General features: G+C 43.1%; 1 protein-coding gene across 2 annotated transcripts; it reads left to right on the top strand.

Annotated features, from left to right (window-relative positions):
• Nucleotides 1–3,728: 3,728 nt before the first annotated feature.
• Nucleotides 3,729–22,572, top strand: rad51 (RAD51 recombinase). 2 transcript variants are annotated; one of them, XM_071201884.1, is made up of 11 exons: nt 3,729–3,836; nt 5,586–5,667; nt 13,779–13,884; nt 14,967–15,104; nt 16,719–16,836; nt 16,966–17,057; nt 17,785–17,879; nt 18,014–18,127; nt 20,160–20,289; nt 21,432–21,553; nt 21,725–22,572. In XM_071201884.1, exons 2-11 carry the CDS (start codon nt 5,636–5,638, stop codon nt 21,846–21,848), a joined length of 1,071 nt encoding a protein of 356 aa, XP_071057985.1. In that variant the 5' UTR covers nt 3,729–3,836; nt 5,586–5,635; the 3' UTR covers nt 21,849–22,572. The 2 variants fall into 2 exon arrangements, with proteins under 2 accessions (XP_071057985.1, XP_033932078.1); XM_034076187.2 differs by lacking the exon at nt 5,586–5,667.
• The last annotated feature ends 37 nt before the right edge of the window (nt 22,573–22,609 follow it).

The following is a 22,609-nucleotide window of genomic DNA, read 5'->3' as shown; positions in this document are numbered from 1 at the left end:
CTTGTATGATATGATATGATAACTTTATTACAGACACAGGGTCCAGATAAAAGACAAGACATTACATATAATAAATGACACACAGCGTAAAAAGAATTCATAGTTTAAGAATAATTTAAATCAGTGTTCTACAAAGAGACAACTATACCAATGTCTCCACAGCTGCGATTGGTAGCGTGTAGTACTAAACCTTATGTTCGATAAGGCCAAGAGGATTTCATTATCAGCGTCATTCTGCCGACAAATACATTTATACATAAGATTTCTTAAAACAGCTTGTAGAGTATTGACTCTGCAGCCACAAACATTTCACTTGCACTAGACCATCGAGGTCTCTTCAGCAATATTCTCATGGCATCATTGTAAGCTACTTGAAGTTTCCGTAAACTTGCTTTTCTGTAGTTTGTCCACAGACGTGCCGTATAGAGCGGTGTGCAATATGCTCTGAACAGAGACATCTTCACTCCATCTGCACATGCACCAAACTTACGTAGGAGAATGTGTGCTTGTGCATACATCATGCGGCATTGCCTATAAATATCTTCATCATCTGTCATTTGTTCTGTAATAAAGTGTCCAAGATATTTGAACTTATTACAGACACTAAGATTAATATCAGACAATTTAAAATCAGGAAATGTAAGACATTTATCCTCTTTGGTTCTAAAGATCATGACAGCACTCTTACTGGCGTTGTATTTGATGTCATGCTCCACACCGTGACCACACACAGAGCACACAGCAAGAAGCTGCTGAAGACCAGCGCTAGATGGACTCAGCACAACAAGATCATCTGCATACATAATATGGTTCACTAGAGCAGTGGTTCCCAAACGGTGTGCCGTGAGTCAAATCCGGGTGTGCCGTGGGATTTTGTGACAACCATACGTTATTATTGCAATATACAACTACACAATAATTATTATTTATTTACTATATCAGTACTTTGTAGGTTTATATGTACGTAATCTGCGCGACTTGCGCGTCCACATCTCCGCGTGCAGTGCTGCATAAACATGGCTGAGTCAGCGATAACTCTCGAGGAGTGGAGGTATGCCCATTACTTTGAGTTCGTCCGAAGAATAGACAGGAAAGTGACGGTGAGGTGCAAACTGTGTCCAGGCCAGCTGTTATCCACTGCTGTGAACACCACGTCAAGCCTCAACAAACACCTGCAAAGAACACATGTTTTTTTGTTTATATCACGGAGTCTGTTCTTCTTCTCTGTTTTCCGGTTATTGCCTGGTTTGAATGACAAATACACACTACCGCCGGCTGCTGGTAAGGAAAGTTATTGCCACTCACGCATTCGCAGTTCGTACGTGCTCGGCGAGTAAAGTAACGAGTTACTTTATGTAGATAGTAACGAAGTAGTGTAATATATTACTTTAAAAAAAAAAGTAATATGTAATATATTACATTTTTTTAGTAACGACCCCATCTCTGGAGTTGGCGTTCTCTGTCTGGTTTAAATGAGTGTGTTGCTGCTTTGATGAAGCCTAATTTGATAAAGTTTCAAATGAATTTCTGAAATATTTCGTTAATAAATATTTCATGAGTAATATAGTTTTTATTTTTTTTATTTTGTAAATAATTATGCACATTTACAGATATTTTACATGATATGAGTGATAACAAGTGTTATAAGGGCTATTTTGCACAATAGGTGTGCCTTGAGATTTTTACTTGTCCTTTGGTGTGCCTTGGGCACAACAAGTTTGGGAACCACTGCACTAGAGTACTACCAATCATGCATCCAGTATTACAGGCTTTCAGTCGCTTGGACAGATCATTGTATGTCTTCCATTTTCTAATAATTGCTCCCACAGTTGATTTCTTCACACCAAGCTGCTTACCTATTGCAGATGCAGTCTTCCCAGCCTGGTGCAGGTCTACACTTTTGTTTCTGGTGTCCTTTAACAGCTCTTTGGTCTTGGCCATAGTGGAGTTTGGAGTGTGACTGTTTGAGGTTGTGGACAGGTGTCTTTTATACTGATAAGGAGTTCAAACAGGTGCCATTAATACAGTTAACAAGTGGAGGACAGAGGAGGCTCTTAAAGAAGAAGTTACAGGTCTGTGAGAGCCAGAAATCTTGTTTGTTTGGAGGTGACCAAATACTTATTTTACCGAGGAATTTACCAATGAATTCATTAAAAATCCTACAATGTGATTTCCTGGATTATTTCCCCCCATTCTGTCTCTCATAGTTGAAGTGTACCTAGGATGAAAATTACAGGCCTCTCTCATCTTTTTAAGTGGGAGAACTTGCACAATTGGTGGCTGACTAAATACTTTTTTGCCCCACTGTATATGCGCGTTATAAATGTTGTATTATTATTTATTATATAGATAAGTGGTGATTGTTATCGCCTGGGTTAAAGTGGCATTAATGCCAGAGATGCTCCCTGATTGGGGTTAGGATAGGGTTCAAATGGTTTAGAAGACGGCGGGTATGGGCTTAGATATGTCTCATAATTTGTGTGAACATAGAAATAAATATATATCCATCTATCTATACATCTATCTATCCATCTATCTATATATCCACGATGAATATTATAACATTTAATGTAGCCTTACTATGATGGCTGACCTGTTCCCCCATGGCTTTTTGCAATGGTAAATATAGATATGACTATTGTAGAAAAGAGAGTGGCAAATAAATGAAGTAGGAATCAAAACAAGTAGGCCTTTGTGCCTCAGGAATAATTATCACAATTACCTCAAAATATACACAGATGGTTCTAAGAACAAGGAAGAGTGTGTTGGAGTTGGTATCCCAGACTTTAACATTTCGATCTCAAAAAGAGCGTCAGATCAATTATCAGTGTACACAGCAGAAATGCTGGCAGTAATAATAGGATTACAGTGGGTGGGAGAGGTCAGACCAGATAGGGTGGTGGTATGCACAGATTCATTGTCCATATTAAAAAGCATACAATCAACAACAACTGTCAGAGAAGACATTCTCATAGAACTGAATCATAGCCTGTTAAGACTGCACAGATGCGGTATAGATACAGTTCTGCTCGGTGCCTGCACATGAGGGGGTGTAAGGGAACGAGTGTGCTGATAAATGAGCAAAAAGTTCATTACAAAAGGAAATAACATTACCAGTTCAACTTGGAGAAGGAGAAGGAAAAGTAGTAATTGAGAAAAAAGGAATGGAGATCTGGCAGAAAAGGTGGGAGAAAGACCAGAAAGTTCAAAAGACAATCACAATTAATATTTAGAAAGAAAGAAACAGAAGGGAGGAAATCACGATAGCTAGACTCAGAATAAATCACATGGCTTTGAATGGTACACTGCATATCATGGGGGAAAGTGACAAGTGTGGGAACTGTGGAGTAAAAGAAGATGTAGAACATATCTTGTTACATTGTGACATCTATAAAGCTGAAAGAGAAAAACTAAAGGATAAAGTTATAGAGGGAGTGGGGTGTGGTTGGTATTCTGGGAACAAAAGGAGAAGGTGTAAAAGCTACCAGAAAGGCACTGTTTACCTTTCTGAGGGAAACTAGGATAGGAAAAATAATCTAACATTAGGTTAGAATAGATCATGGATTGTTGTTTTGTTTTATTTATTTTATTTTTCGTTATTTTGTTTTATTAGAGATGGAATGACATGGTGATACACACTCATGTACAGTAGGTGGCGGTATGCAACTAAAAGCTGTTTGCGATCCGCCATTAAACAAAAGAGAAGAAGAAGCGCGCGGGAGCTTTGATTAACAAACAGTGGAGTTTAAGGGAAAGAAGAAAGCAGCAGGCAGATTCATCCTGCAGCTTTATCTGGAGAACGTTTAGCTTTTCTAATACATTAATTGAAAACAAAGGTACGTCATAATGGTTTTGTTGAACTTGTGCCATTGCTGTGACGCTGTTTTCGACTAAGCAGCATTGTCAACTGGCTTAGGTTAAATGCAGTGAACTGATGCGCCAACAGTGCTAATGCTAATAAGCTAACAGTACTGTTGTTAACATGCCCCTCAGCTAAACTTTTGAAGCTAAAGCTACATCTACTATTGTATTCACTGGGTACGTTAAGTTATTAGCAACTTCTTGTAAAGGTCAAATTTCCGAACATAAGTCTGTAAACTCGCTATTCCTGCCTGTTTACATGTCGTAAAATACTGTGACGAAGTCAGTGCCAGAATAGCGTACTTTCAAATAAAAATAATCTGAGTATCACAATGTAAAAGTAATACAACCTGATTTATTTCCGTTAGTTTTGAATTAAATTACTTCCATATAAAATGCAATTAAATGAACACAAGAGAAATTAAATGTCAATAAGATGTGTTTTATTTAAGTGTGTTATGTAAGAGAACAGAACAATGTGACCAAGATATTTAGGATCAAAATGATTGTATTTATAGGAAAAACCTGCCTTTCATTAAGCATATTCAGACAGTAGACCAGGGGTGCCCAACCTTTTTTGAACCGAGAGCTACTTTTAAAGTTGCCAGTCTGCCGAGATCTACCAGTCCAAATAGAGAGGCGTAGCCATTACTGACAGCCTACTGCCAGGTAAATACACACTACTTGTATACAACTGACCTTTAATACTCCATAAAATACTGCAGATCCTTTATTTTACCTCTTTCTAATCTACACACATACAAGTATTTAACTGAAGTTACACAGCAGTGTTGTTGATACAGAGTTGGAGTTTATTCACACGTCACATACTACAGTGGGTAATGTTTAAGAAACATTGAACAGTGCTGCCACATATGACACAGGAAAAAAAGAAAAGACTGAACCCTTTCTTTGCCATTATATAAAAATAGTGTTGTTACAAAAGTATAAATTAGGCTTACTAATAAGACAACTCAGATCTGAAGCTACACAGGAATCTGCTGCCAAAGTGCAATAAAAAAGACAAAATTAATAGAATCAAACCCTTTTTTTGTTGCATTTTAGTAGAGTATAAAAAGAAATGCCTTTTTAAAATAGGATGCAAGCAACACTAGTTTCTTAACCTGAATTGATAATAGACTATAATCAATTTAAGTTTGCATTCTTATACCATTTTGTACAATAATTATAATGAATAAGTTCAAACAAATTAAAACTTACAGCTGATTAATAACGGTATCTAACTTGAGTTTTTATTATATCAAAAACCTGTTGAAATGCTACTGTTATTTTTACTGTCCCCCAAAAAGCGTGTGGGCAGCCTCCAGGAACGCTTCTTTCACAACTTCGCTGTCTTTGAAAGACTTCATGTGTTTCGCAAGAACGTGACTGACACGTTAAGATGCTCTGGTAGCAGCCTCGCTCTTGTTGTTGGGCCTGGTGAAAATGGACTGCTGTGCATTTAGCTGTCCTCTCAGGCCCCTCCCCTTTTGGAGCGTAGGGCAGAATTAGGAGGGAATTCCGTCTCGTAGCGTTTGTGCACTGTTTTGAAATGCCGCTCCTAAAAGACCCTTCTTCGATAAAGCCACGCTCGCATTGCAGATGAGACAGATGGACTTTGAATTGGAATAGATACAAAAATGATCATCCTCCCACTCAGAGTGAAAATTATATATTTTGGGCTTTTTTGCTTCTGCCATAATTGCGGGTTTGTTTGTGTGCAGGAGAACGTCAGCGAAATAGTGCCCACTGCCCACCAGCCACGCCCCCACACATGGGATCACGCCGGCCAATCACAAAGCTTTGGTGCGTTCAAGTGCATTATTCTGGCACGGGAAGATTATGTTTTGGACATTAATGATAAAACAGAATATTGTTGTTCTATTTTTAGACACATCTCGCGATCGACTGGGAATCTCGCTGCGATCGACCGGTCGATCGCGATCGACTGGTTGGGCACCCCTGCAGTAGACTATACACCAGGGCTGTCCAAACCTTTTTCACCGTGGGCCACATAAATACAAATATAAGAAGGGCTGGGCCACTCACTAGAGTTATATTGCCTCACAAGTTCACTTATAAGTTAGCAAAATCAATCACATGTAGGTACATGATGCTTGTGGGTGTTGGCAGCTCATCCATTAACACAGAAGCCTCAGATTGATTATAATAAGGAGAAATAGGAAGGGTATATTTCAAGCTTGTTATGTAAATAAATCATTGGGCTTTTTTCTCATCAACTTAAGATTTGTTAGAAATTTTTTTCCAACTTTAATTGACTGAATTTATTAGAAGAGTGGTCTTATTAACACGTGAATACTACTGTGTAATATATTTTTACATTATACATTATAGTTAAGAAGTACAATATAAGACAAGCAAAAGTTTCATTTGTGGGCCATATTCTATTACTCTTTGAATTTGCTGAGGGCCGATTTCAAAATGGTCCGCAGGCCGCGTTTGGACACCCCTGCTATACACCAGCAATGAAACACATGAGCACATACTACAGTTTTAAAAAAACAGAAATAAAATCTCAGTTGACAGAAAATGCTTTGTTTAAGTTTAATGCATAAAGTGAAAACCATAAAGCAGATTCAGACAGTAGGCGTATAGATTCACACTTAAAGTACAGAACAATCAATCAACATTTTTATTAATCCCGCAAGGGGCAATTGGTTATGAGCAGCAGCTTATGTCATGTACACAGGCAGGAAGATACAGGAAGAAAATACACAGATACACCCGGGAGCACAGATGTGGATCATTCCAATTTACACTATAAATAGTATATAGCATCACAATAATAAATACATAAATAATCAAGTTAAAAGCCTTTCAAGAATTTAAAAGTTTGAGTGCAGAACGGATGAATGATTTTGAAAAGTGACAGTACAGTTTATAGAGAAGAGATTACATCTGTTCCTTTACAATAAACACTATATGCTCTTTTTAGGTTTTTACTAGCTCTGTAATCCTGATGGTAATCCCCCATTTTTAGAAATGTAAACGTTTTTTTTTATGTCACTGTAAGGGAATGCAGTCACCTTTTGTTGTTTCCTGATAATGTAATCCAGTTGCATGTTAACTGCTACCCCTAGATTCCACGGGTCCGTCTTCGCCGCGTTACGGCTGCGCCGCGGCGTTCACAGCGATCGCGGCCACTCTAGTCAATGGATGCTATTCCACCAGACACGCCGCGTTACGGCCAGAAGCGTCTCGGCCAGAACCGTCTCGGCGCTGGGCTCTGCTCAAAATAGGATGCAAGTCTATTTTCGATGCAACACGAGGCGTTGCAGAGGCGCCGGGCAGGAAGTGGACCGGTCAGAGCATCCGGCCCATCCCCAAAATAAACTAATTATGCGGACCCTATCCCTCCGTAGTCTTTCAAGTAGGAGGGAGTAGAAATGCCAGCGTTCTCCTCCGGTCTACAGGCACTGTGTAAATTATATATATAGAATAATTATGATGATCAATGCATTTTTTTATTATTAAAATACAGCAACACATCTTTGATTAATGTCGTTTATAAGTGGGATATTACAATTATTATTGTCCAGGAAATAGGCCCAAATCAACAAAAACTGCGAGCCGGCAGGCAAGACGCTCCGCTTCTGAAACGCACCCGGTGGTTTACGGCCCCTACACACGGCGGCGTGCGTTGCCGCTTCAACGCTTCTGCCCATTCACTTTGAATGGGGTGACGTCACGATTCGCCGAACTGCATTGTGGGAGCAAAGCGTAGCTTCTCTCGAGGTGCTCGCTGCAAAAGTCGAGCAATGTTCTACTTTTGCCGCCACGACGGAGGCGTCATCCAATCAAATCCCTCGTATGTAAATCTGACAGTACAAGCAGTAGCCAATCAAACCGGGTGTATGTTGGGAGAGCCAGACCGCAATTATTTCCCATATGTCAACAAAAGGAGGAGAAAATGATCGTGGCGGTAGGGAACATACAGGGATACAAACCGGAGGAGCCAGGCATGGGGGGGAGGTGGCAAAGACAGTGGGGGAAACTGGTAGGTTTTCGCTTGTTTGGGGAGTTTATATCCAGTGTATTTCGTTTGAATGGACAGCTAGCAAGCATAGACAGTATATTTAGCCAGCATGGATGTAGCATGAATGCTTTGCTTTGTATGTCCGGGGCGGGACATTCATGTGATTGGTTGTTGGTCGGGCTGCTCGCGTTGACTCCCCAAGCTCAAGACACGCCGACCGCCAAGCGGCAACGCACGCCGCCGTGTGTAGGGGCCGTTATGATGCTGGAGGAGTTCGGACCAAAACCGCGGCGCAGACGGAACCGCTGGAATCCCGTGGTAACGCAGCGTCCACACGGCGGCGTGCGTTGAAGCTTGCCGGCAGGCGTGTCTGAAACTCGACCAACAACCAATCCCATGAATCTCCGGCCCCGGACACACAAGCACACGGCTTGATTGGCTAGAGCTTGTACTGGCTAGGGATGCCAGAAACTGACCATGATCAAATTCGAAAATCGGACAGCCCTAGCGAATATTAATCGATTATTCGCATTTTACTTAATTTGTATTTGAAGAACGTACCGCTTTGTTCATCTTTAGTTGTGTTGTTCTCACTATTCTGTATATCGCCAATAAATCAATCGCACGTGTGACGGAGAGAGGGGGGTCGGAGAGAGGGGGGTCGGTGTGTAGCAGCGCAGAGTGCAGCAGGCTGCGCAGAGTGCAGACTGCTGCGCAGAGTGCAGCAGGCTGCGCAGAGTGCAGACTGCTGCGCAGAGTGCAGCAGGCTGCGCAGAGTGCAGACTGCTGCGCAGAGTGCAGCAGGCTGCGCAGAGTGCAGACTGCTGCGCAGAGTGCAGCAGGCTGCGCAGAGTGCAGCAGGCTGCGCAGAGTGCAGACTGCTGCGCAGAGTGCAGCAGGCTGCGCAGAGTGCAGACTGCTGCGCAGAGTGCAGCAGGCTGCGCAGAGTGCAGACTGCTGCGCAGAGTGCAGCAGGCTGCGCAGAGTGCAGACTGCTGCGCAGAGTGCAGCAGGCTGCGCAGAGTGCAGACTGCTGCGCAGAGTGCAGCAGGCTGCGCAGAGTGCAGACTGCTGCGCAGAGTGCAGCAGGCTGCGCAGAGTGCAGACTGCTGCGCAGAGTGCAGCAGGCTGCGCAGAGTGCAGACTGCTGCGCAGAGTGCAGCAGGCTGCGCAGAGTGCAGACTGCTGCGCAGAGTGCAGCAGGCTGCGCAGAGTGCAGACTGCTGCGCAGAGTGCAGCAGGCTGCGCAGAGTGCAGACTGCTGCACTCTGCGCAGCTGGCTTCCTCCAAGTTTACAGTAAAACAAACTGGTGGTGTGACCAATGGCCATTTACGATTATTAATACCATTACTATTCTTAGCATTAGTCTATATTTTGGTTGAAACTAAGCCAGGAAAAAAAAGAAAAACATAAATAATAAAAAAAAAAAAATATATAAATAAAATCGAATTTTTAAAATAATTTTCGATTATGGAGACTGTAACGAATATTCAAAAAATCGAATAATCGCTGGCATCCCTAGTACTGGCATATGATTTGATTGGCTGACGCTTCCGTCGAAGCTTCAAAAGTTGAACATTGCTCAACTTTTGAAGCGAGCAACGCGAGCAAAGCGACGAAACCACAATGCAGTTCGGCAAAGCGTGACGTCACCCTATTCAAAGTGATTGGGCAGAAGCATTGAAGCTTCAACGCACGCCGCCGTGAGGGCGGGCCGTCACTCCCCAAGCCTGGTTATACTTCAGCAAAGTATTTCCTTTACCTGCATCTTTAAGACCAGAAAAGCAAAGTCACGCAATCCTGACAACCAGTCTAGCTTACTGTTGTCAAGACCACATTGTCAATGCCAGTGTTTCCCCTAGGATGGAGTCAGAGCAGTGGTGCTAAGTAGTGTTGTCACGATACCAACATTTTGGTCAAGTAAAGAATTGCGATTCCGATTATTTTCTTAAATGTAATTATTGTGCTTTATTTCACACCAGAAACATAACCATAACACAAACTTTTAAACAATGAGAACAATAAATTAAATAAATGATTAGAATTTGTATTAAATACAATTAAGCATCATCTATAAACAACTTTTTGTTTTTCGCTTCTGGCGTCTTTTTTGTCAACAAGCCGAGGCGCAGCGGCAGTTGCACTCCCACTTGTAGCTATGCTTCTCGCTTTCTCACATGCTCTGGCAGCTAGCGCGTGCACGAGAGAGGGGAGGCACTTAGAGCGTGCTTGAGAGGGGAGGGACTGCAGGCACGGCTGCAGTGCAGGGAGTGGAAGCAGAGCGCTGAACACACACGGCTCTTATTAAAATGGCGCTTTCTCACCGGAATACTCTTTCCCGTCATTCTTAAAGTACCGATACTAATGAAACGGAGGAATCGTAACGTTTTTAACGGCAGGGTATCGCGGTACCTTTCAAGTATCGGTACACCGTGCAACACTAGTGCTAAGGCACGTGGGCTCAGCATAATGTCATAATTTTTTTTAGTGTGTACGAAGTGCGCCCCGCCAATTTGTTTCTATTGGCGCGTTTCCACTGCAGGCCTCGCTCGGTTTGGTTAGGCCTTATTAGGCCCGGCTCACATTAATGCTGCGCTTCCATTACAGTTTAGGAACTGGGGTAGTTACTATAGTAACGCAGTGTCGGCGGAGCCGTGATGTCATCTTCAATGAGCACCCCAGAAAAACAACACAGCTGTTAGCACTCAGAGCTCACAGCTCTTCATATCTGTTCAGAAACTAGACAAAAGTTAAACAAGTACAAACCACAGACTGCCTGTGTCATGGCGAATACAGTCGCTGGTTTATTTATGTCTGTATAGGCCGTTGTTGTGAGTGTGGACGGTCGGAGCATATATAACGTTAGCTTAGCCAAGCTCCATTTAGAAAACACGCATTTTAAAAGGGTTTTTCGCCTGCCGTCTATCTGCAGACCTGTCAAAGCATTAATTCATGGTTTTTACTAACCGGTATCAGTATGTTGTTACTTCGGCATCATTTTGAAACGTGTATTACAATTAAATCACGGTAAAATATGTTCATCTTGTTGTAGTTGTAGCCCCCTTGCCAGCGATTCTCTCTTTAGTTTAGCATACTCAGCCTGGTTGTTCCTGGCCCTAGAACCACGATTTTATGGGGCCAGAAAAACTGTGAATTAGGACCCGCTAGCCGGTACTAGGCCAAGTGGAAACGCAACCAAAAACGGGCCCCACACGGCTCGGCACGCTTAAAGCGAGCTACCCGCTGCAGTGGAAACGCGCCATAAGTGTCAGCACAAGTAAAGAATAAATGAAAAATCTCAACAAAAGGCAAATGCACTACAAAAACAGAAAGTTATTGACATATACGTCAAAATGGCTTCAAATGTATTCATTTTTTTTTTTTTACATTTTAAAGTAAAATGCTTCAATCTGGTGCACTTTGAGCACACAATTACTAGAGACCTGATCTAGGGGGTACAACTCTAACGGCCTGTCCACACAGCGGCGTGCGTTGACGCTTCACCATTCACTTTGAATGGGGTGATGTCACTTTTCGCCGAACTGCATCGTGGGAAGCGACGCGTTGCTGGCGTGGCTCGCTGCAAAAGTTGAGCAATGCTAAACTTTTGACGCCTCGGCAGAAGCGTCAGCCAATCGAATCATATGCCAGTACAAGTTCTAGCCAATCAAACCGCTGCTTGTGTGTCAGGGGCGGGAGATTCATGTGATTGGTTGTTGGTCGAGTTTCAGACACGCCCGCCGGCAAGCGACAACGCACGCCGCTGTGTGGACGGGCCGTAAAACACCCATATGAAAAAGATCGGTTTACATTTTAATAATCAAATAAGTATATGAACATAACCAATAACCTACCATAGCCAATAACAAATAAATGTAGCTTATTTTATTTTTGTTGTTCATTCATATCTTATTTGACCTAGTTAACATTTATTTATTTATGCATATTTTTGTATCTCTCCAACTTTAAACGATATGTTTGGATTACTGTCCTATAGTATACATTGGAATTAGTGGTGCACGATAATTATCGGTCCGATATTAGGAATTATGGCGTCTTCCCGATAAACCCGATAAAAGTATTAATAGCCCCGATAAAATACAATATATTTTTTGGGGGGGAAAAATCCTGCGGTGTGGGTGGATTGGGATGAGGGGCGCTTGTTTTTCACTCGGCTCCTCCCGTTTTGCCAGTACTGTGGTATTAGTGGTTTAGGAAGAGGGGAGTTTTTCACAAATCCAGCGCTCCCTAACTCATGCCTGGCTGTGACGTAAATGGTGTGCGGCCGTGAAGCCAGGACAGTAAACAAACATGTCGTCGGTAGTATGGGACTATTTCAAAGTTTCAGAGTTAGATAGTTCGCTTGCTATTTGTATTAACAGATGCAATGCAGAAGTTCCACGAGGAGGGAAAAAGGCAACGAGCTATAATACTTCCAACCTGATGAGTCACCTGAAACATCGCCATGGCTACGATGGTGTGTTAACAGCGTACGAAGACGCCTGCGCTGCTAAACTAGCGGCGAATCCAAAGCCAGCTGCAAAGGCACCGGGGCTTTCACCTATCGACGAGGCTTTTGAAAAAGGCAAGAAGTTTGCCAGAGACGACCCCAGGGTTAGTTTTGTTCATAGTAGTAATGCTCATGTCATTTGCTCACTACTAGTCTTTTTTTACCACCAGGTGTGCAAAAACTACAGGTACATTTAATATATATATATATATATATTATATTATTATCGGTTATCGGTCTTGAGAAGCAGGAAGTTATCGGTATCGGTTTCAAAAAACCAATATCGTGCATCCCTAATTGGAATGATTTCAAACCTGTTTCTATTTATCCTAATAATTATAAAGGAGTGCCTTTGAAATATGTGTTTACATAATTTGTGGTCAAAACGTTTGAGACCCACTGAGACAACTTAGACTAAAGTGAACTATGAAACACCTCACTGAGCCTCTCAGTCTGACAGGAGAGCTCTCCTCCACCCTGTTTGTAGAAACATCTACTTCTTATATCCGTTAGCGCAGCTAGCACCAGATTCTAATAACAACAGCGCCGGTACCGGTGTGCCCTCTCCCTCGCTCGCTCTGTCACTCCCACGCTCGCACTTTGGCTGTGAGCTGCGGGCGACAGATACGCCAACATCAATCAATCAATCAATGTTTATTGTTTATTTATATAGCCCAATATCACAAATGTTACATTTGTCTCAGTGGACTTCACAGTTTGTACAGAATATCAGTATGACAATACGACACCCTCTGTCCTTAGACCCTCACATCGTACAAGGAAAAACTTCCAGAGAAAACCCACAGTTTAAAGGGAACATGGGAGAAACCTCAGGGAGAGCAACAGAGGAGGGATCCCTCTCCCAGGACGGACAGACGTGTAATAGATGCCCCCACTTTCATCACTTACAGCGCCCATCGTACAGGGCAAATGAAAAGTGTAACCGGGGTGAAAAGGGTTACAAAAAGTTACATTTACTTAATTATGAATATTGTTACATCAAGGCCGAAAATTAGGATGAGCCCCAACGGTCAAAAATGTTTTTTCCCTCCCAGAGCTGCCAGCGCAGCGCCTCCACAGATCTGGCGCCCTAGGCGACCGCCTATGCCAAAAATCGGCCCTGCCTAGTACATACAGTGGCAATGTCTCAATATTTGGCAAAAATACACCTTTATTGAACATACAGTAACACAAAGACTACAAACCCACATAACAATCAAAAATGAAAAACGGTCGACACTCATTATTTTAATAAAATAATAATATATGTTTTGGGTACCTGGCTGGCGCCCCCTAGCAGCGGCGCGCATATTTCAGCAGCGGCGCTGCACCGCCACTATTTGTATATAGGGAAAACACTGGTCAATGCTCTATGTTACTCACACAGTGCCCCCCCATCCTTTCTGCAGGTTTCACACTCAAACCATGGCTATGAGGAGCGAGTCTCGGGTGGAGACCGAGGTGGAGGCGGAGGCGGAGGAAAGCTTCGGGCCACAGCTTCTGAGCAAACTGGAGGTTTGTATCCTGAACACACGCTTAAGTACACTGAACTTATTACATCTGAAATCTCCTATTTCAGCTGGGGCTTGTTTTGGGGGAGCAATTAGCCTGTTGTTGGGGAAGTGGACTGTGTGGTGGGAATTTATTTATCAAATGTGGATAGAGAATCAAACCATTCAGCTGTCTTTGTCATATTTTATTTCTTGCAAGAAAGTTCAGTCAGTCACACAGAGAGCGTACAGTCTGCAGAGATAAAGACGAAGAGTAGAAGTAGTAGTTTGGGTTTCATATTAAACACCGAGAGGAGAAAGGAAGGGGTTGAGCTTGGTGATAATGAAAAGAACATTCTGGGAGTTAGGGAGGCCGTATCAGGATGCTCTCCGTTCACCTGAGGTGAAGGTCATACTGTTGGTGCACATAGAGTGTAACTAACAACATTGCAACAATTCTTCTTAATAAGGAATTTTCCCAAGCTTAACAAAGAAGTGAAAGTATTAAACATAGATAAGCATTAGCTAATTAGAATCACACAATGATATTGTTAAAGTAAGTATTACAGACTACATTTCAAATTCATTTGTATTTCAATCAATAGCTTTGACATTCACCTTTTTATGTAAATGTTTTTGTGTCAGTATATTTCCGTCTATTGTCGAAACAAGCAGGTGTCGGAAATGTTGGACTGGTGACATTTTTTAATCCTTTACTGTAACACTCGGAGAGTAAACAACTCTTCTTTCTTGACTTCTGCGTGAGCATTGCAGCTCTCGACTGTAGGAAGATTTAAGATAAGATAAGACTTTATTCATCCCGAAGGAAATTGTTGTGCCAGAGTAACAAAATACAATAAACACAATAAACACAGCAGCAAAACTGTAGACTAAAAGTGCAGCAAAAAGAGCAATTAAACATCCACGGACAACATGAAACGTAGAAACATAGATGGTCATCAGACTGCTCTGACTGGAAATGTATCCACTTTCCTAGGTTAAGGCCAATTGCTGGACTGTTTTTAAAACCCAACACTATTTAGCAGTTTTTCTCTTTCATAGTTTATTGATTCTGTGCTGTCTCTGTCCCAATGTTTCTGCATGCAGCAATGTGGAGTCAGTAGCAGTGACATCAAGAAGCTGGGGGACGCAGGTTTCCACACCATCGAGGCGGTGGCCTACGCACCCAAGAAGGAGCTGCTTAATATCAAAGGCATCAGTGAGGCCAAGGCTGAAAAAATTCTAGTAAGAAACCACATTTCTCCATTATTCTTCCTTTCGTGGGTCAAATATTAGTTTCACGCTTTGTCATATACTCAGGGCTGCGGTATCAGACGTGGAGGGTGGTATCCGTGCAATCTAGTGCATTAAACCTGCAATGTGCAATACAGACACTTTCTTTTGCAATTGTACTTTGTAATAATCACTTGTTATATGAAAAAACTATTTATATTAGGTATTTTATAATGCCACAACACCTCTATATTAGGGATGTTAAGATTCACCGATTCGCATCGGTGCACTGGCACAAACGTTCAAGATGCGAGTGCACCGGGTGAAAGAGTGCACATCGGCTACAGTTTGGGTGGAACTCGCGATGCATCGATTGTAGCGTCTTTGCATCGGTAAACAAACGGTTCATTCATATAAAATCCCCTCATGCTGTCAGCACTCCGCAGAGACGATCTTTGATCTTTGCTTCGCACTACGGAGGCCGAGAGTCTCAGTTAACACGCATCGAGGAGAAAGAGAAACACAGCGCACCAAAGAATACCTACAAATCAAACGTTTGGCAACACTTCGGATTTTTCAAGAAAGACGGACAACTTGAAAAATCGCTTGCAAATTGTAAACGATGCCGTGCCGCTTTGAAGTACACAAGTACTACGAGGAACTTAGCGACGCACATAAGAGGCGACATGGGGTCTGCGGCTGAAAAGAGAAACCTGAAAGTTAGACATGAGTTAAATCACTCAGAGAGGTGTTCTGTCAGAGAGAGGTGTTTAGTTTACAGCAGCCTGTGACTGCCAATAACAGTTTAAATGTCTTCCTCACTGTAAGCAGTTATGAAATACCTGTTTGTGAAAGGTTATTCATATTCTTTATTGTTCATATACAGGGTGTCCGCGGGGTCTTAAAAAGTATTAAAAGTTGATAAATCAATTTAGAGAAAATGAAGGCTATTAAATGAAGAATAGCTGAATAGATGAAGAAAGTACAGTCGGGAGGAAGAAGTTCAGAAAACGGTACATACTCGCCGGTGTGGACCCAGGTCTCCGTCAGGAACATCAAATCCAGATCACGAGAGGTGAAGAAGTCGTTTAACAGGAACGTCTTGTTTGCTATTGACCTAGCGTTTAGCAAAGCCATGCAGAGCTTTCTCTCCGGAGGTGCCGAAGGTGTAGTGCGTCTTAGCGGTGCGTTTTTGATGGACAAGCGCGCCACCGCGCTTTCCCCGTCGTCTAAAGCGCTTTTGGTGAGGCAGGATGCAGGGCATCCGGCGTAGGTAGGTGGGAATATCTGACAGTAGAAGGGGGGGGGTCGATTTACGGTTGCCAGATGTAGGTTTGGGCAGCAGTATAAACTCCAGTGAGGGTCTTAGGTGGAGGAGAGCTTGGCAATCATAGACGAGCAGAGACATTCTGACAAACATAAAACAAAAACAGGATAGCTAAAGGTAGATAGCTGAGGGAGCAGCATGCTGACACGGGCGCCATCTTGAAATCCACCGGAAACTGTCCCTGTTATAAACAATGTTATATTGAGTGCTCTTTTGATCCTGACCAGCTGTTAAGCTCTACCTCTTGCCGTGTGAAAAGTGAAACGTACTGGATTCATTCTTTTGAATGTTTCCCTCAGGCTGAAGCAGCCAAACTTGTGCCGATGGGCTTCACCACAGCGACTGAGTTCCACCAGAGGAGAGCGGAGATCATCCAGATCTCTACGGGCTCCAAGGAGCTGGACAAACTCCTGCAGGGTTTGTACAACCAGCATACAATCCACAAATCCAGCCTGGCTGTCGGCGGTCAGTCCTACACTCAGGATGTAACAGCTGTTACAAATGGAAGGAAGAATAAAGCGGTGTCTTTTGTTGTTTGTCCTGCAGGCGGGATCGAGACGGGCTCCATCACAGAGATGTTTGGAGAGTTTCGGACGGGGAAGACCCAGCTGTGCCACACACTGGCTGTCACCTGTCAGGTAGAGACACTGAAACACTATCACCTTATCTGAAGAGAATCGTGCTCAAAGACCCTCTAATGTACGCTAGAGGGTCTTTGAGCATGTTTCTCTTCAGTGATTGTGATGTTAGATGTTTGTTTTCCTTGTGTCTTAATATTTGTTCTTGTTGATGTTGCAAATGGAGTTGCTTTGATGCAAGTCAAATGTCAGACCTTTTTAGAAAATGATATATATACAAGAACAGAATATGAAATTAAATATTGTACATTAGACACAATTAAATACGGTTTATTGCGGTGACAACTATTTAGATCAAGTATATTGCAAGATGACAAACAGATGAAGATTCTCCTTCACTCAGTGGATGGTGCTGTCCCATGTCCTCTGAGAGACTCTATGAATCACCATGACAACATAGTGAGGGTGTCCAACACCATCATTGCCGACATGGCCTGAACACTGGATATGAATTGTTTCCATCAAATCAGAGGAACAGGGTCCCATGACTGAATAAAGTCAGACTGAAGCACTCCTTTGTGAACCACTGACATACAGAGCTAAATCTCACACCTCATGTACGATAGAGGGTCCTGAGCATGTGATCGTGATGTTAAATGTCTCCTTCCTCCCTTGTATCGTGTCTTGATATTTGTCCTAGTTGTCCGAGTTGCAAATGGAGCGGCTGTCATGCAAGAAAAATGTCAGACTTGATCTGTATTATTATGGTATTGTATTCTGTCCACAGCTGCCCATTGATCAGGGGGGGGGAGAGGGCAAAGCCATGTACATCGACACAGAGGGGACCTTCAGACCAGAGAGGCTGCTGGCTGTAGCTGAGAGGTGAGTCGGGGGGGGACAGCCTGGGTGAGGGGTGAAGGATGATCATGTGGGAAAGGGAGATTTCAGTTTGAAACCTGCACACCTGTTCTTTATGGCGTCACTGTTGATGATTGATGACTTCCTCTGTGCTCCAGGTACGGGCTGGTGGGCAGTGACGTCCTGGACAACGTGGCCTACGCCCGCGCCTTCAACACGGACCACCAGACCCAGCTGCTGTACCAAGCCTCCGCCATGATGGCCGAGTCCAGGTCAGTCAGAGCCTCTGGACCTGTGCTATATACAGTGGGGCAAAAAAGTATTTAGTCAGCCACCAATTGTGCAAGTTCTCCCACTTAAAAAGATGAGAGAGGCCTGTAATTTTCATCCTAGGTACACTTCAACTATGAGAGACAAAATGAGAAAAAGAAAAAAATCCAGAAAATCACATTGTCTGATTTTTAAAGAATTTATTTGCAAATTATGGTGGAAAATAAGTATTTGGTCAATAACAAAAGTTCATCTCAATACTTTGTTATATACCCTTTGTTGGCAATGACAGAGGTCAAACGTTTTCTGTAAGTCTTCACAAGGTTTTCACACACTGTTGCTGGTACTTTGGCCCATTCCTCCATGCAGATCTCCTCTAGAGCAGTGATATTTTGGGGCTGTCGCTGGGCAACACAGACTTTCAACTCCCTCCAAAGATTTCTATGGGGTTGAGATCTGGAGACTGGCTAGGCCACTCCAGGACCTTGAAATGCTTCTTACGAAGCCACTCCTTCGTTGCCCGGGCGGTGTGTTTGGGATCATTGTCATGCTGAAAAACCCAGCCACGTTTCATCTTCAATGCCTTGCTGATGGAAGGAGGTTGTCACTCAAAATCTCACGATACATGGCCCCATTCATTCTTTCCTTTACAGGGATCAGTCGTCCTGGTCCCTTTGCAGAAAAACAGCCCCAAAGCATGATGTTTCCACCCCCATGTTTCACAGTAGGTATGGTGTTCTTTGGATGCAACTCAGCATTCTTTCTCCTCCAAACACGTCTAGTTGAGTTTTTACCAAAAAGTTCTATTTTGGTTTCATCTGACCATATGGCATTCTCCCAATCCTCTTCTGGATCATCTAAATGCTCTCTAGCAAACTTCAGACGGGCCTGGACATGTACTGGCTTAAGCAGGGGGACACGTCTGGCACTGCAGGATTTGAGTCCCTGGCGGCGTAGTGTGTTACTGATGGTAGCCTTTGTTACTTTGGTCCCAGCTCTCTGCAGGTCATTGACTAGGTCCCCCCGTGTGGTTCTGGGATCTTTGCTCACCGTTCTTGTGATCATTTTGACCCCACGGGGTGAGATCTTGCGTGGAGCCCCAGATCGAGGGAGATTATCAGTGGTCTTGTATGTCTTCCATTTTCTAATAATTGCTCCCACAGTTGATTTCTTCACACCAAGCTGCTTACCTAATGCAGATTCAGTCTTCCCAGCCTGGTGCAGGTCTACCATTTTGTTTCTGGTGTCCTTTGACAGCTCTTTGGTCTTGGCCATAGTGGAGTTTGGAGTGTGACTGTTTGAGGTTGTGGACAGGTGTCTTTTATACTGATAACGAGTTCAAACAGGTGCCATTAATACAGTTAACAAGTGGAGGACAGAGGAGGCTCTTAAAGAAGAAGTTACAGGTCTGTGAGAGCCAGACATCTTGTTTGTTTGGAGGTGACCAAATGCTTATTTTACCGAGGAATTTACCAATTAATTCATTAAAAATCCTACAATGTGATTTCCTGGATTCTTCCCCCCCATTCTGTCTCTCATAGTTGAAGTGAACCTAGGATGAACATTACAGGCCTCTCATCTTTTTAAGTGGGAGAACTTGCACAATTAGTGGCTGACTAAATACTTTTTATTGCCCCACTGTATATATATTTAAAATAATGTTAATGTGATATTTACTTGCACGAGAAACACATCGCCAAGACACTCTGCAGAGTTCAGTGAGTTTTGGAGATGGTTAAGGGAGAGTATCAGTAGAAAAGGCACTTTAAAAAGAACTATAATTAGTTATAATTCAATTTGTTTAACAAAAGATGTTGGGGGGGGGGGGGGGGGAATCTTTTTTCAATTGTCTTTTCTATCTTAACAGCATGGGCTGTATTTGAGTATAATTGCATTGTTACTTCTTAAGTTATTAGATCTTATATCAAGTATAAAGACATATCTTTCTGACTAGTATTAGACAAATATGCTTGGCCAGATATTATATATAGAGTTGTTGTAGCGTGCACCTCACTCTCTCTCTCCCTGGGTCAGGTACGCTCTGCTGATCGTGGACAGCGCCACCGCTCTGTACAGGACGGACTACTCGGGCAGAGGAGAGCTGTCTGCGCGGCAGGGACACCTGGGACGCTTCCTGCGCATGCTGCTGCGCCTGGCCGACGAGGTGAGCAGCTGGCCTGGCGCTGTGGGGATATCAAGCGCTCCTCATGTGTTAGTGATGAGCGAGAAACCAAATATCCTGCGTACCTCTCCATAACTTCAGTTCCTCCGTCACCATGTTGCACCACAGCTACTTTACACCATTACTTCATTTGTATACTATCTTATGTATATATGCAGTGGTGTAAAGTAACTAAGTAGATTTACTCAAGTACTGTACTTAAGTAGAGTTTTTAGGTACTTGTACTTTTACTTGAGTTTTTCGTGAACTGTCAAGGGGGGGGGGCGGTGTTATGCCGTGTGTGCATGCACCTTGCGGGAGCGCGCACAGCGTAAAGCAAAACCTCCCAGACATGTGTTGATCTGTACGGCAAAGTACGGTTTGGAAACTATATCATTTCCTTTTGGAGGTCATGCATACCACGGCAGAACACCAGAGCCTCGCTGCGGGGAAACGTTGGTGCTGCTCCCAGCTTGTTCTAATCTGTCAAAATGACTGCTTTCACATTTTTCCGTCATTGTTAAATAAAATATTCGGTTAACGCGACCACTGCTGTCCCAGCAACATCAGCACCAAGCGAGAGAGTTCTTTCCAGAGCAGGGGATATTGTAAATGCACCCAGCTTATAAATACCTGGAAATGTGGACATTCTCATATTCCTAAAAACCTGTCTGATGATGCCGAGTGAGTGACTCGATTTATTTTATTGCAGGGTCTGATTATTAAATGTCCTTGTTTATTTGTAAGATGCAGTGGCACAAAGAAAACGCCTACTTTGTTTGGTAGTACTATAGGTACAAACACACTGGTTTTCTTGTTGCAGTCTGTTCCTGTCACTTTGTTTTTGACACTTTAAAACACTGCTATCCGACTAACATGCTGGACAAATCAGATTTATTATGTAATAAAGAAACATTTTCAGAGTAAAAATTTGAATTTTTTCCTTTTCCCTTTATTATTCAATATCGCGATAAATACCGTACCGTGGACTTGTTATCGCGATATTATCGTACCGTGAGTTTTTGGTATCGTTACATCCCTAATCATTTCTATATAATTTCTGAATCAATACATTCAGGTGTGCTGTGCATCTTAACCCCGAGGTGTCTGTAACGTGAGTGCGTTTGTCTCCAATGTCTCCACAGTTTGGAGTTGCCGTGGTGATATCCAACCAGGTGGTGGCGCAGGTGGATGGAGCGGCCATGTTTTCCGCAGATCCAAAGAAACCAATCGGAGGCAACATTATGGCTCACGCCTCCACCACACGGTGAGTGAGGATGGGTGGATGTTTCTACAGTAACAGACAGAGGCTGCAGCTGATGACATCACAGTTCATGGTTAGGGGACTCGATGACATCACAGTTCATGGTTAGGGGACTCGATGACATCACAGTTCATGGTTAGAGGACTGATCTTAACCGTGCTCTTGTGTTTGCAGTCTGTACCTGAGGAAAGGCCGAGGAGAGACGCGGATCTGTAAAATCTACGACTCGCCCTGCCTGCCCGAGTCTGAGGCCATGTTCGCCATCAACCCTGATGGAGTGGGTGATGCTAAGGACTGAGGTGGGGGGGGGCAGGGGGTGGTAATGAGTTACTGTCACCCCTGCTGGCTCATTCTGGACTAAAGTGTTCTGCACCATGCCACCGCCTCCACTCAGAGCCTCAGCTGACAGGGCTTAGGATTTGATGCTGATGGAGAAGGTGGTGCACACTGTGGACCTTCGGCAGAGCAGAGGTGCAACAGCACATTTCCCCCGACATGGGGAACAAGGAGGTTTTCTTTCACTATGACTGAGTATCGCCGAGCGACAAGCTGGATTGTTCTGTTAAGAGAAACAGCCTTAGGATTTCATAATGATGATAGTATCTCCGTCATTCCAGACAAATCTATCTCATAACCACTTGTCTTAGTTCCCCAAATAAAAATCCCAATTTGACCAGTGTCCGTCGAGCAAATATTAGATCTTGACGTAGTAAAGCACGAGATATTAAGTCATTATTAGAAATACGGTCTCCATTTTTTTTTTCTGTGTTGAATTAACCTCTGTAGTTTCTCTATGGAGTGGTCACAAAAGATTTTTTGTGATTTTCTTTGCTAGTTTTTTCTCCGTGGTGTTTCCGATGTCTTATTTGTGATGTGTGACCGCATTTCTATAATGCTATACTTTGTTATTTCTCTATTTTCTCTATTGTCAGCTACACTAAAGGCTTGTCTCTTTTCTGTCTTTACCAGCGCCTTCTGTAAATATAACTTGAAGCTAAATTAAAAATAGTTTTACCATTAAAGTGACTGGCTATTTTTTCATCATGGAAGTTCATTGTT

The sequence above is a fragment of the Pseudochaenichthys georgianus genome, chromosome 24, assembly GCF_902827115.2.
Source record: "Pseudochaenichthys georgianus chromosome 24, fPseGeo1.2, whole genome shotgun sequence".
NCBI lineage: Eukaryota > Metazoa > Chordata > Actinopteri > Perciformes > Channichthyidae > Pseudochaenichthys > Pseudochaenichthys georgianus.
Note: the sequence above shows the minus strand (reverse complement) of the source record. Positions and strands in the feature narration are given on the sequence as shown.

Bases quoted from the DNA above. Each gene is read 5' to 3' on its own strand.
- rad51 (XM_071201884.1), top strand. From the start codon at position 5,636: ATGGGATCACGCCGGCCAATCACAAAGCTTTG. The intron at 16,837-16,965 runs GTTTGTACAACC...TTTGTCCTGCAG, and splicing joins GCTGGACAAACTCCTGCAGG to GCGGGATCGAGACGGGCTCC. The intron at 18,128-20,159 runs GTCAGTCAGAGC...TCCCTGGGTCAG, and splicing joins GCCATGATGGCCGAGTCCAG to GTACGCTCTGCTGATCGTGG.